The sequence below is a fragment of the Thunnus maccoyii genome, chromosome 10 (assembly GCF_910596095.1).
Source record: "Thunnus maccoyii chromosome 10, fThuMac1.1, whole genome shotgun sequence".
NCBI classification, from domain to species: domain Eukaryota; kingdom Metazoa; phylum Chordata; class Actinopteri; order Scombriformes; family Scombridae; genus Thunnus; species Thunnus maccoyii.
The window spans coordinates 30,211,798-30,226,293 of record NC_056542.1 but is presented as its reverse complement, the minus strand read 5'-3'; the positions used below and the strand labels follow the sequence as shown (position 1 = coordinate 30,226,293).

The 14,496-nt window shown below is 41.2% G+C and overlaps 1 protein-coding gene across 1 annotated transcript in view; it reads left to right on the top strand.

Moving 5' to 3' along the window:
• Positions 1-14,496, top strand: part of tgfbr2b (transforming growth factor beta receptor 2b) — a 43,746-nt gene that overhangs the window by 15,926 nt on the left and 13,324 nt on the right. Inside the window, exons 4-7 of the mRNA XM_042425112.1 lie at positions 9,662-9,960; positions 10,050-10,298; positions 10,418-10,531; positions 10,834-10,971. Of these exons, the coding sequence (XP_042281046.1) occupies positions 9,662-9,960; positions 10,050-10,298; positions 10,418-10,531; positions 10,834-10,971 (800 nt within the window). The remainder of the gene's footprint in view (positions 1-9,661; positions 9,961-10,049; positions 10,299-10,417; positions 10,532-10,833; positions 10,972-14,496) is intronic.

The window sequence follows — 14,496 nt, the reverse complement described above, 5'->3', positions numbered from 1 at the left end:
TTTAATGAGATGTTCATGGATCATTCTTTTCCTATTTAAGGCAAATCTGTCTTTGAGGAAGCAGTGGAGAGAAGGTCACAACTGTTGTGACAATGGTGATCTGAAAGCAAAGCTGGGTCCATCTGCAGATTCTTTTTTTTTTTTTTTTTTTTGTTAAAATAAACAATAGAAAATTTAGCTTGTATGGCCTTGATGGAGGTGTGCACATGCTCTCTGAGTGCTTTCTAGTTTCTTATTGATTCAGAATTCTAATGTTGACGGCAAGATTTTAGAAAGTGAAGTGAAAACGTTAGAGAGGACGAAATCTCATTTGACACATTGGCAAATCTAACCACATTAGTGACACTCCAGTTGTTTCTAATTAAGAGGCTGTAAAGATGATTTGGAGCAGACTAATGTCGCCTCTCAGGCAGTGTCAGTTACACATGTGTTTTGGAGCTTGTGAATTCGTTTTAGTGGGAAGAGAGGCATTGATAGTAAATGCTGCCTTGTCATAGTAACATGCTGTTTGTTTTAGTGCTGTATTTACGGCTGTGCTCTTGTGAAAGTCGGTTTTACATGCTTGGAGGAACGGTATGTGAGGAATGAGATGTAGGTAATTCATTTCTGACGCGGATTCCTCCACTTGTACTGTCTGTTTTTGCACAGATGTCGCCTGATCTCCTCCAAGTTATTTCATGGGTTATTTTGGCATCCGTCATGATGAATGAAATCTTCCTCATGACCTGAAGTGGGGATTTTTGATGCCAGGGGGTCATTCTATTTTGATGATAAAAAAGAAGAACAAGAGATAAAAATAAGACAGGGGGGAAATTAATTAGTGAGACTTCTTGAATGCAGCCTGCAAAGAGGAAGAGGAGGGAGACGGATATGGAGCGATAGAGGAAAAAGTGTCTTTGTGCGTGTTCCAAGATCTGTTTTTTTATTCTTATTTTTACAGTTCCTCCTTAACTGTGGAATCTTGGCTTGCTGTCAGTGAGTACATCAGTCACACAGCAGACCGCTTTATAGAGAAATGAGTCAGGCAGGCTGACTTGAAGAGGCATAAAAAAGAGGGAAAAGAAGAAGGGCAGTGTGTGGCAAAACAACAGCATGGTGGCCAGGTCAGAGAGATGGGATGAGGATGAGGAAGTAGATGAGAGACACAGTGATGGAAAGAAGTGAGTGAGTAGCAGAGAGCCAGAGAGATATGAGCCATGTTAATGAAGTAGTCTGGGTTGTAAAGGCAGTGCTGTTACCATAACAAGTAAATAGTGACTATGATATTCACTTTTAGTCAGGGTTACCAGCCTCCCTGTGGCTGGATTCCTCCACGCTCCACCATAATATGATACCAGCCTGGATAAAGGCAGGTTATTTATATACATTTAGAAGGGTAAAAACTCCACAGAGAAAGATGGTAAACAACTTTATTAATGTTAAACTACTTCAATGTAAGGTTTCTGTCCTGTAATAAAACCCATACATAATGCAAACATTACCTCGAGAAACATAGGGTCCATAATGTACACTGTGTGGAGATAAACTGGAAAATATCCAACAGCAAATCTTAAACAGAGCTATATTAAAGCTGCATTCATTGATTTTTTTTTTTTAATTTTTTCACGTCAGGCTAGCACAACAAGCTGAAAACACAAAACTAACATATTATCACTTTATAAAGTTAACATGGCTAATATGTTAGCAAACAGCATATTTACGCATCCAGCAGACATGGAACATAATTAGCTTGATTTGGACATATATTGGCTTTCAAAAAAAGTATCTATTCTATGAAGTAAATTTTAGTCTTTATTAAAACATATAAAAATCAGCCAGTCCAGTAAGATTAATGACTTGACACAAGTGATTTAATAAGGAATTTTTAACAGTGCACCAACCCCTGAGAAAAATATCTGGCTCTTTAGCTGCTCAATGCCAGCTAGTCACTAACTTTGTCTGGTAGTGTGCAGTAGTTTTATCAGAGCTTTTTCACTGAAAACAGCTGCCTTTTGCTGCTGGAAACAACATTTGCAGGCAGAGAAACCGCAACACTATCACACTCTGCAGATCTCTGGGTACACGTGCAGAATTGAGTGACTGTGGGTTTGTCAGTTCAAAAAACACTGTTAATATTACACAAAGTCATTTGATCCATTGCTGAGAATATTGAGATGTGCAGCTTTAAACACTGGTGATTTAATTGAATAATCCATCCAAATTCAATAAGAAATACTTACTGTTTAGTTTAATTTAAAGTGACGTGTAAATGCATGGAGCTGAGTCTCTGAGCTTCTTTTTTTACTAGCAAGTTTTATGCATTTCATAAACGTTATCGGGAAATCAAAGTGCCACAAGGTCAGTGGACCTACTTCAGCGGTTCTTATCAGCAAATAGCTGCTATTTCTAAGCAGTCCTTATAAGGCTATCACACACTAGACATGACATCATCTTTCACCTGTTAGCTGTTACCACTATATCACTGTTACGGTTGGTTGACCCCAGGTGTGCAGCAGTAACAGGCAAAACAGCAGTTCATTATGTTTTGAATGATGTAAGGAGAATTTACCACACTAATTCAGCATATTAATTATAAGAAAATGCAAAAATCTAAATCTAATTCATGTACAACCTGCATTTTCCCCATAATGTGACCAAGAACTGTAATTGACAAAATATCATATCAAAATGTTACCACTAGCTTTGAATGGAAATGTTTGCTCCAGTCAACATGAGTAATGATAGTCAAAGCTTCATTAAAAGTCTTTTGCTGGCGCAACAGACAAACTGGCACAGTGTAGGCCTGTTGGAAGTGTTTTCAACCTCCTTGCTGTTTATAATGGCTTCCATCTATTCATCCATCACCTGTTTCAAACATGAAATCATGTCTGGCTCTGTCATTTTCCGAGGAAAAAAGTTCCTCTTTAATATCCAACTCACAACTTTGTTATTCACAAAACACTGTGAGGATCCAAGTAATTAGCAACTGGTTAGAGCATTAAGAGCGTGAGTCACAGATTTAGTGGTGGCAGGATCCGAAATCCCAGCATATACATCCTGAAACACACACTCACATATACTGATGAAGTGTGTGACTGCAAGCTGAAGGCGAGGATCGCTCTATTAGTCCAAATGATGTGTCAAACCTCATTGAACAGTGCATGAGAACACTCTGGCATCATGATTGGAAATTGCAACATGAGTCCTATTACCAGTTTGTCTTGGCACCGTCTGATTGGCTGCGTTTCTACCACGAATACACACACTCACACACTCTAATCATTGTAGAAAGACAGCAAGGAAATAAACCTAAAACCTCAAAAACCTCTACGCAATCTTTAAACCTTTAAAGCATACACGCATGTACAGACACATGGAAATCGAGATGTAGTGTCTGACTGTCTGGCAGTCTTACTTTGCAACCCCTTTCACTAGCAGACTTTTGAAGTTGTCTCAAGTCTAAAAATCTGTGCATGTGTTTGTGCTCAGTATTTTTGATTCATTGCATCCGCTGCTTTGCCCAAAGTAATTTCATAAAGAAATGATGTATTCAAAGGAAATGCATCTTTATAGAGAAGGAGAGTTTAAAGCAAGTGAATCAGATGTACTTTACAGTTAATGAGGCTGTGTAATCTTATGACAGCTGTTGCTTCGGGCACAGCAGTTCAAAATAGCTACAACTATTACAGCACACATTATAACAAAGGTTAGAGCAAGTGTTGGCATGACAGAGTCTCTAATGTTTATTTCACACAGTAGTTCAGACTTTGCTTCTTCATGCTGCTATTGCCTGCTTATTGTTACTGCACCTACAAAGCTGTCTGTGGTTCATGCAATTTCCAGTGATACTGCTGGGGGTATTACCATCACACTTAGTATTTTTTGAAACTTAGTCCCTGATTCCAGACAGTACAGTAGACAAATGCAAGGTTTTCATATCTAACTTGTGACCATCAATTTTGCTGGCTACATGACAACTGTTGCTGGCGCCTGGCGGTTTTTATCAGCTGTAGCTAACTGGCTGATTAGGCTAATATTAGCTCCATATGAGTTGTTTAAAGAAAAAACACAAGTCAGCTTGAACCCTGTAAAGATGTCTTAAATACAGTATGTACTTGAGTGCTATATATATGATATTGTTTCAAAAGACTGAAGCTAAAGCTGCATGTTCCAGGAAAAAAGTCAGCATCCTTACCACTAGTCCTAATAAGTATGATAAGGATAATTATAAGATTACATTCTGATATCATCCGAACATAACCTTGTTTGACTGCTTGTTTGACAGAGCTGCTAACATTGGCCTAAACTTTGACATAGAAATACTACACAGTTGATGTGCTAGAACGGTACGTTTTTAAAACTAACTCTGCAAACATCAAGCTAGTTATGCTAACGTTTGCAGCTTTGAGATGATAACTTTTACACTTTTGTCTCATATGTTTTTGAAAAGGCTTTAAACAAGATATTCAAAATCAATCAATTAATCAAGTTTATTTGTCACATGCAATCATTCAGGCACATTAATTCCTTCAAATTGAGCAATAAAAATAAGTTAAGTAAGTAAAGATTAGTAATAATTAAAATAATAGTAATGATATATGTGTATGGGTATGATTAGAGGGGTGGGGGGACAGTCTTAGACAGTGACCTCATTTAGGATCCTAGTGGTCTGAGGGTAGAAGCTCGTCCTGAGCCTCTCAGTGCTGGCCTGGTGTTTCCGGTGCCTTCATCCCGACCGCAGCCGGGGGAAAAGGCTATTATCCGGGTGGTTGGGATCTTTAATGATTCTCCTAGCCTTATTCTTGCAGCGCCTGGTGTAAATATCCTTTAGACAGGGTAAAGTACTGCCTATGTTCAGCCAAACAAACCACTCTCGCAGTCCTGCTCGGTGCTGTTTCCATACGAGGCAGTGATGTTCCCTGTCAGGACGTTCTCGATGGTGCAGGGTTAGAAATTCCTCAGTATTTAAGGGGATACTCAGAATTTCCTTAAGTGTCTGATGTGAAACAGTCTCCGCCTTGCCTTTCTCACCACTGAATCAGTATACAGCGCCCAGGTCAGGCCCTCAGCGATGTGGACACCAAGGTACTTGAAGCTGTCCACCCTCTCCACCGAGGACCCGTTTACAGCTTTATATTAAGGGGGGCACAGTTCCTTCCCTGCTTCTTCCCAAAGTCCACTATCAGCTCCTTAGTCTTGCTGATGCTCAGGAGTAGGTTATTGTCCTGACACCAGCAGGTCAGGTCCTCTACTTCCTTCAGGTAGGCCTTTTCATTGTTATCTGTGATCAGGCCCACCACGGCTGTGTCGCCAGCAAACCTGACAATGGTGTTGGAGTCAGAAGTGGCTGAACAGTCGTGTGTACAGGGAGTACAGCAGGGGGCTCAAAACGCAGCCCTGGGGCGCTCCTGTGTTAGGGATTGAGGTAGAAGAGGTGTATCCACCTACCCTTACCACTCATGGGTCTGCCCATAAGGAAGTCAAGGATCCACATGCACAGTGAGGTGTTTAATCCCAGGTCCTTGAGCTTTGTGACAAGCCTGGAGGGATCTATGGTGTTGAACACTGAATTGTAGTCAATGAACAGCAATCTCACAGTTTCCTTTCTTGTCCAGGTGAGATAGGGTGGTGTGGAGGATGTGTGCTATAGCGTCTTCCATTGATCAGTTGGGAAGATAGACAAACTGTAGTCGGTCCAGTGTGCTGGGTAGTGAGGAGGACATGTAATCCTTTACCAGCCATTCAAAACATTTCATCACTACAGAGGTGAGTGCCCATGGACGGTAGTTGTTCAGGCTGGCTGGTAGTTTTTTTTGGGCACAGGAATGATGGTGGACTTCTTGAAGCATGTGGGTATGACAGACCGAGCCAGGGACAGGTTGAATATCACTGTGAACACTGGCGCTAGTTGGTCAGCACATAGTTTGAGGACCCGTCCACTGATACCGTCTGGTCCTGCTGCCCATGCTGTTCACATGCTTGATAGCCCTTCTGACATCATGCTAAGAAGGGGTGATAGGTGTCAAAGTTGTACCAACCCATCCATTAACCTCCGCTTCAGCTGTTTTTGCTTGCTGGCTGCCGATGGCCTTAAAGCGAGCATAAAAGTTGTTCAACTTACTTACTTGAGACACATCAACACTTGACAAGTGGGGGGTAAGGGGAGTGGGCTTGTAATCTGACATAGCTCTTAGACCTTGCCACATGCTTCTGGGATTGCTGTCCTGAAATTGTAGTTCCACTTTCTTCCCATGGTCCCCTCTTTGCCCCCTTTACTGCCCTCCTTAAATTGTAGGCTGCTACTTTGTAATTGTCCATATTTCCAGACTGCAGCTGTAAGTTGTAGGCTCTGTACTTGCCTGTGGTGGGATGTAGACCGCTGTGATAATGACTGATGTAAATTATCTTGGTAGAAAGTGCATTTGATTGACAATAACTCCAGATCAGGTGAACAGGAGCGTGATAGCACTTTACTATTACCACTGTCACACCAATCTTTATTCACCATAAAGCACACTCCTCCTCCTTTTTTCTTGCCAGAATCCTCTGTTCTGTCAGATCGATATACAGAAAAAGAGTCACCTGGTTGAATGGCGCTGTCTGGTATTCCAGGATTGGAATACCAGACAGCGATGTGAAACAAAGGACGTTACAGTAACTGATATTCCTTTGGAAACCAATGCAAACACAGAGATCGTCCAGTTTATTATCCAACACCTGTGCATTGGCTAGCAGGATGCTTGGCAGAGAAGATCCATGACACCGTGAACACAGCTGGTGTTTAATCCTTCCACGTTTTCCCTTGTGATTCCCCCAATGTTGAGATAGATGCTTGTCTATGTGATTGCTATCATAGCTGGTCTTTATCCTCCACATTTTCCTCGATATTTACATTGTTTACTCTGATGTTTACATTTGAAAACCTCATCCAGCCAAGTAGCAAAGTCAGCATGAGCAGAAATTTCAAAGTAGTGAGTTGACCATTTCCTTATCCTGATGAGTGACGCGTAGTCATATATTATCATTGTCCAATATTGTCCAATATTATTCAGTAAAATTTCACAAAAGTGCACAAATTTAGTGGAGCTGACGAAGAGGCGACTGGAAAGGTCCCCGCCTTCTAGAAGTCAAAAGAGTCGTTGAGTATCGTTCCTACTACAGCACCATGCACATCAATATTTGGAGAAATACAAAGTTTGAAAGGCCGTGCTTAATTGTGGTTGTTAAGCTCTGTTTGGACAATCACTGTTTGCAGCAGGGGTTTAGGAAACTGTCAATTGAAGTTGTTATAGTTGCTTCATTTTTGCATGTGTTCTCTGTTGCTCTAAGTACTAATTCATAAAAGATGCAGAGTGATGAGACTTCTTCAATGGTCAGTTCCAAGCTCCTCCAGCCTGCCAATGTGGCAGCTTTGCTCAGGAGGGTATACTGTTCCCCTGAGGGACTGAGTGAGACACTCTTTGAAAAGGTGCCCAGCCAGAGCAGACCAGGCCAGGCCGGGCCAAGCCGAGGCAGACAGGCTCTCAACTGTTTTCTCACCACCGCTGGAGCTCTGAGGGTTGGCTGCCGGTCTGTCCAGGCTGGCAGTCAGAGTCAGAGGACGTAGTTAATGCTATAGCTCATGAAGCTGTAAAAGCTGCTCACACTGTTGGCAGTGTCCACTGTAGGCTTATTGGCTGAGTACTGAGTCAGCTACCTACTGAGATCACAAACTTAAAGAAACAGACCCATATGTCGTACATTTTTTAAACTCATTGTTACGATGGAAAGGACAAGATTTACAGCTCTCTGTGGAGTGGGGAAAGCATGTTGTTTTCATAGCACAGGCTTCAAGAATGACCTTCCTGTGGTGGGCTCGCTTGTGTTGGACTGTTACTGTATGAGTAGTGGGAGGAAATTGCAGTGAGCCGCTGCTGCATGCAGCACCCAAAGCACACAAATTAGACTGTGTGTCCTGCAAAGACCTGTCTTTACATCACTGGCTTCCCTTTTAGTCACTCTCATGTGGAAATAGTGGGCTGTTGCTTCTTTTTGAAGAGGTTGGATGTATCCTCAGAAATGTTTATGGGTACTAGAATAACAAACAGGGGCTTTCAAGGCAAAAATGGAATCCAGGCACTGTTTTATGTTTCTATAGATTCGATTTCTACCTTATTGCCTCTTACTGACAGTGATGAAAATCATTTCAGTGATTTAAAGTTGATCTTAAGATTTAGGCATTTTCTGTGATATCCATTCAATTACATTGAATTTAAATTCTGTAATTACCTTTTTGCATAGTAGTTTTCATTGTTAGTGGCAGGGTCCACCATTCCCAATTTGGAATCAAATTGCCTTCACATTCATACAGGGTTCACAGGAATCAATGCATGTATTCCAGCGTTACTGTTTTGTCTGATTTCAGCTCCACTGTTTACTATAGCTGTATTACACACAGCTGTATTATACACATAAGACACACATAGGAAACACAATATATTTGGCACTGAGGTTAGTGCTAATGCTGATTGTTCATCAAAATGCATCTACAAAACAAGTCATTTTCAGCATTGTTTTAGGTTTTAAATATTGCAGGGAGTAATGAAACAAGGAGCAGCAGCCACAGTACTGACAGCCACAACTCCTTAGCAAGCTAACCATCTCCTGTTACTGTGCCCTACTGTAATGTGGAAAACTGCCTGTACCGTGTGCAACATGAAATCAGATCGTGGTTGTACTAGTAGTATTAAATCGCACTTGGCAACCACAGTTATTGCCAAATCAACCAGGACTGAAATCTTAAGGTTTACAGAATGAATCTTGGTAAATGTGTCACATATATCAGATTTATCCTTATATCATACAGAGCTGCTGTGTTGGATGTTTAAGTTAACTCAAAATTCTGCAACTGCAACTGCAGCTCTTTGCCTAAACTAATTACCAAAACTAACTAAACTAAACTAAAACTAATTGACCAACAAAAAAAGCACAGAAAATGCTCAAATGTAGATTTAGAACAACTTCTCTGGTTAACCCTAACACCTAAGTTAAGCTGCTGTCTCTGACCAACTCAACATGTCCTGCAACTGCTTTACAGTAAAGCCATAAACAGTTCTCTTTACTGGCTTTTACACTGAGGCAGCCACTTCAAATGCTTAGTTTGCATTAAGAGCCAACCAACATTCCCAGAATGACTGCTACTCTTGTTCATCAGCAGCACTTGGTCCCCACGTTGGCTGTTACAAAACCCACTCACTAAGTCAGCCCACCTTAGCTTTAGGTCTGCAGGGAAAACCCTGATATGTGAGCATAAAGCGCCTCTAGCCAAAGAAAAAGGCATGAGAGAAAATCATTATGACTCATGTTTGCAGTGTTCACCACAATAGCACATGCTGCATTATAAACCTATTCAGAGCTGACATTTAACATTCAGTTCAAAGTTAGTCTTAATGTCACTAAGAACCCACAAGTACTTTAGCTCTTACATGGGGAAATTTTATAACTTGCTAGTACCTAAATATAATTCTGGCATGTCATGAATGGTGGGTTGGATTTGCCCTCCGCTACATCGTGTTTGTGGATATGTGTTGATCCAGTTTATTCCAAATCATCAATCCAGTATTGTCCTCTCATTTGCCTCTTTATGAGCCTCTTGATACTTTGACACCTTTTTACTTATCTCATCTTCTTTCCTCTTTGCCAGTTGTGGATCCAACTCCAGACAATCCGTTGGTGTCGGTGATCCTGGTGAGCCTGCTGCCACTCCTGCTGGTGTTGATCGTGGTTGTGGGCATGTTCTACTGGTACAGAGCCCATCGGCAGCGTATGCTCAACCAAGAATGGGAGAGCAGCATTAAGAAGCGCAAGTCAAAAGCCGGCGGGTTGGACTGCAGTGACGCCTGCGCCATCATGATGGATGATGACAGGTCAGACAGCAGCTCGACGCACGCCAACAACCTGAACCACAACACTGAGCCGCTGCCTATAGAGCTGGATCTACTGGTACAAAGACCTAGTCGTATTTTGGAGTTGTTTTGTCAAGCTATTCTACTCTCAGCTATCCTAACGAAAATCTTTTGATTCTATCTCAGGTGGGAAAAGGTCGTTTCGCACAGGTATACAAGGCTAAGCTGAAGCAGACCACATCAGATCAGTTTGAAACAGTGGCTGTAAAGATCTTCCCCTATGAGGAGTACGCCTCCTGGAAGAACGAGAAGGACATCTTCTCTAATACAGACCTCCGACATGAGAACATCCTCCACTTCTTGACAGCTGAGGAGAGGAAGGTGGAGAAACAGTACTGGCTTATCACTGCCTTCCACCCCAGAGGAAACCTACAGGTTAGATGATCAGAGTAACACTGTGTATTACTCTGTTTTGTAAAGTGCAATTTTCGCAGTAGGAAAGTAAGTTTCAGAATTCAAAATGTTTCCAATCCCATCGTCCTTCTGCCCTCCAGGAGCATCTGACACGTCATGTGATCAGCTGGGAGGAGCTGCAGGTGCTGGGCAGCTCTCTGGCCCGAGGTGTCGCTCATCTCCATAGTGACCGCCTCCCCTGTGGAAGGCCTAAGGTAGGACTGTGCGAATATCTGTGTGCTCTCCACGTCTGTCTATGGAACTGTCATCGTCCGATATAATATCATTGATTTATATGCCGAATTGGCATAAGACAACCCTACTTATAAGACAGAAAATCAAAAAAGACATTTATTTCAGATTTGAATATCTTGTCACACACACTATTTGTATGCACTTGCAACTTAATTTTTTCTCTCTTAAATTTTCATGTCTACCATTACCACTTAAGTGTTTTTTATTTTCAAAGTGACACTAGTTAGCACCTCTGACGCCTTTACTTTGATTGTGCCTGAAGGTGCCCATAGTCCACCGAGACCTGAAGAGCTCCAATATCCTGGTGAAGAACGACCTGTCGTGCTGCCTGTGTGACTTTGGGCTGGGACTCCGTCTGGACAGCACCCTGTCTGTGGATGACCTCGCCAACAGTGGACAGGTCAGATGACAAGTTTTAAATCGCTTTGTTTTTATCACAAGGCTTAATAAGTCTCATATACAAATATGACTACTGTTATGAAGATGCGTAGTGGGACCAGACCTGCCAACACTCCTGTTTTTCTAGGCCATCCTGTAATCTGCCTGGCCCTCAAACTTTATTATGAATAATACGTAATACGTACGCACGGATCCATAAGTTTTGTATGTTTGTCTGACATTACCCAAGTTGCCGGATCATCTATGAAACACAATCTACACACACAATCCATACACTACATACGATTCAATGGGTGTGTGCACAGCTGCTCTTTGCGTAGGCAGGCGGGCCAGCTAACTCAGCTGTTGTCAAAATGTCTGGGCAGGACAGCATTCCACCTAAAAACTCCAAATACTCATACTCACTTACAAGCAAACATGCATATTTACAAGCATACAACAACACACACAAAACCTCAGAAGCAAATGCATAGACACACTTATTAATGTTACATTCATAGGATGATAAATGTTAATATAAATTGTTATGTGTTTTGTACCACAGCATTAAACTGCAGTGATTTTGTGATAAATTGCAAAACAAAACCTTGCGTATTTTGAAACCTAAATGTTGGCAGGTATGAGTGGGACAGCTCCCTGTAAATCTCTGCTAACAGTGGTTACCAACCTAAATACTACTGTCAGGTGTTGAATATGTTGCTACAAGCTGCAGCTTTTGTAGGGAAATCGTATCATCTGCTGTTATGGTAACTCTCTCTGTTTGTCATCAAATCCCTGCATTAGAACAGCTTTGGTCTGGTTTTTGATGAGGTATGATCTAGTTGTGTTTGTTTTGCCTTCTTACGTCAAACTCCCTCTGTTGTGAGTGTGTTTTGTTGGGATACATCTCGTTTGCTGACACAAGGAATCTGACAGAGACAGACAGACAATCAAGGGATAAAGGGAGAGGCTTTGTTGTGACATGCAGACTCCTCAAGGCAGCTCTTAGCTCACTCTCAGTCTGTGTGACTTTGTCCTTTGTTCATGATTTATGATTCACTGGCTGGAAATGCAACAGTGACAGGTGAGAGGGTGTTGACTAACTTGTTAAACAGACACTTGTGACCCCTCTGCCACCCTCTACTCAAACCTCCACACATACAGTACATGCAAACACAGAGGAAACCTGGCTGTGACTCTTGCACATCAACTACTGCCGTCTCTCAGTCTTTTGCGGTTAACAGTGCAATACTCTACATTTGTTCCTGTGCTATTTGCAGCATCATTTTATCCATTCAAATGTTCAAATCATGATCCTTTCCTGTCATATGTTTTCCCTTCACAATTGGAAGCTGGAAATTCCCAGCTTGCAGGTTGTAATTATAACCTCTGTGTGTGTTCAAGCGGTCCAGCTCGGGAAAATGTGTGTAGAAACACGGAAAGCCACAAAATTTTCATTGCCCTGTATAAAAATTGTGTTCCGCATGCAACAGCAGGTATTATGTCAAAAAATACTCTGCAAAAATAGCAAGCAATCTTGTTCAACTTTGTGTTTAACCATATACCACAAAAGTATTTTGATGGATTTAAAGTTGTGCAATGTTGACAACCAAACTTAAGAGTTGTTTGATGGTTTTGAAAGAAGTGGTAAAAGTAATACTGTTTAGCGTTTACAATGTTTTAGTTTCCTCGTTTTCTAATTCTGACATGAGAGACCATGACTTCCTTCACTTCACTCCAAAAACTGTCCCCCATGCAACAGCAGATATTATGTCAATAAGATTTTTCAAACATAGGCAGCTAGCTTTTTCCACTCCCTGTGTTTATCAGTATACCACAAAGGTATCTTGATAGATCTGAAGTCATACAATGCTGAAAACCAACAGTTAAGAGTTATGCTGTGCAGCATTTACAATGTTTTAATTACATACTTTCCTAATTCTGACATGAGAAACCATGAGGTCACAGTTTCCCTGAAAGTAAAATGCTGATGAATGGTAGTATCAGTTATGCAGATGAAGAGTGATTCATGCAAACATTGCTCAGTGAAAGGTCAAAGCTGTTCTCAATGTTCGGCCACAGCATCAGCTGTTTCCTACCATGCAGTACTACAGCTTGGTACATGGAAACTAGCAAGAAGAGTCTGATGACCTCAGATCATCCGTCCATCCATTAGCTATAGCCACTTGTCCTTTAGAGGTTCACAAGGGGCTGAAGCTGATCCCAGCTGACACTGGGTGAGAGGCGGGGTACACCCTGGACAGATCGCCAGTCAATCACAAGACTGACACATGGAGTCAGATAACCATTCACACTCACAATCACACCTACAGGCAATTGAGAGTCACCAATCAACTCAAACAGCATTTTGGTGCGTGGGAGAAGGGAGAAGGTTGGCAGAACCTTTTTAATCTTCAGACTTGACTCGACAAAATCAAAAAACTTGACTTTAACACCAGTGACTCGAGACTTCACATGGAATGTCTTGACATCCTCCCCAAGCTCAAAGTAGGGGCCAGTGTGTGATTATAATACAAATAAAATATTGAAATATTGATATAAATAAATATTGTCAGTTTACAGAAGATACATGTATGAGTGTTACATCTACTTTATTGCAACCAACCAAAGGAAACTGGACGTTGGCCAACACAATACAAACAACTTCCTAATTTCCATTGTGACTAACAGGCCAACAAAAACAAAGACATAAAACCCACTACAGCGATTGTTAACCTCAGTTGTTAAAGGTACAGAGGACAGAAATAACTACCATGAGCATCATCGCATCATCAAAATTGCAGTGAATTGCTGTTAAATGTTGTAAAATGATGCACCTCATGCAAGAACATTTTTGTATTCTTTTCCTTAATCTCTCTAACTTTTTTTCTCAGAGGTTGTCTTGTATCATTTCTTTCAACATGATGAATACCACTCGTCAAGGGCATTACCATGGTACAAAGAATGAGGGGTCCAAATTAGTGCCCTTCTCCTGAATGATTTTTTAAAGTGCATTTACCACAATTTCTATGATATTTATATATGAAAATTTGCACATTTAGAACACAGTTTTGAGGACTACGTTGACCATTTGAATTCACATTTAAAGGAATAGTCTGTGATTTCTCTGAGATAGTGGCTGCCCCTCCACTTTTTTGTTTTGGTCAATTGCTTTCTGTTTACTGTTTATTGACTTTAACTCACCAACCAATTAAAATTATATCTTTTCCAGTAGTAGAGAATAGTATAGCTTCCAATGGGGAAAAATCACATACCTAAAGCATGTTTATGTAAATATTGTGATTAGAACGACAACTAATGCTGTACTTGAACAAGTGGCAGATTAGCCCTTTAACAAGTAAATGTGCTATGGTCTTTTAAGTCCAAGTTAATTTCTCATCTGATCTTCTGTATCTCCTGAACATGTTCCTGTCTGGCCACTGCTTTCAGCGGGCCTCTCCCTCTCCCTGTCTCTTTGTGCTGCCTGTATTGTGACCAGATATAATTATTTTACCAGAAGAACAATGACTGACCTTGATGATCATTT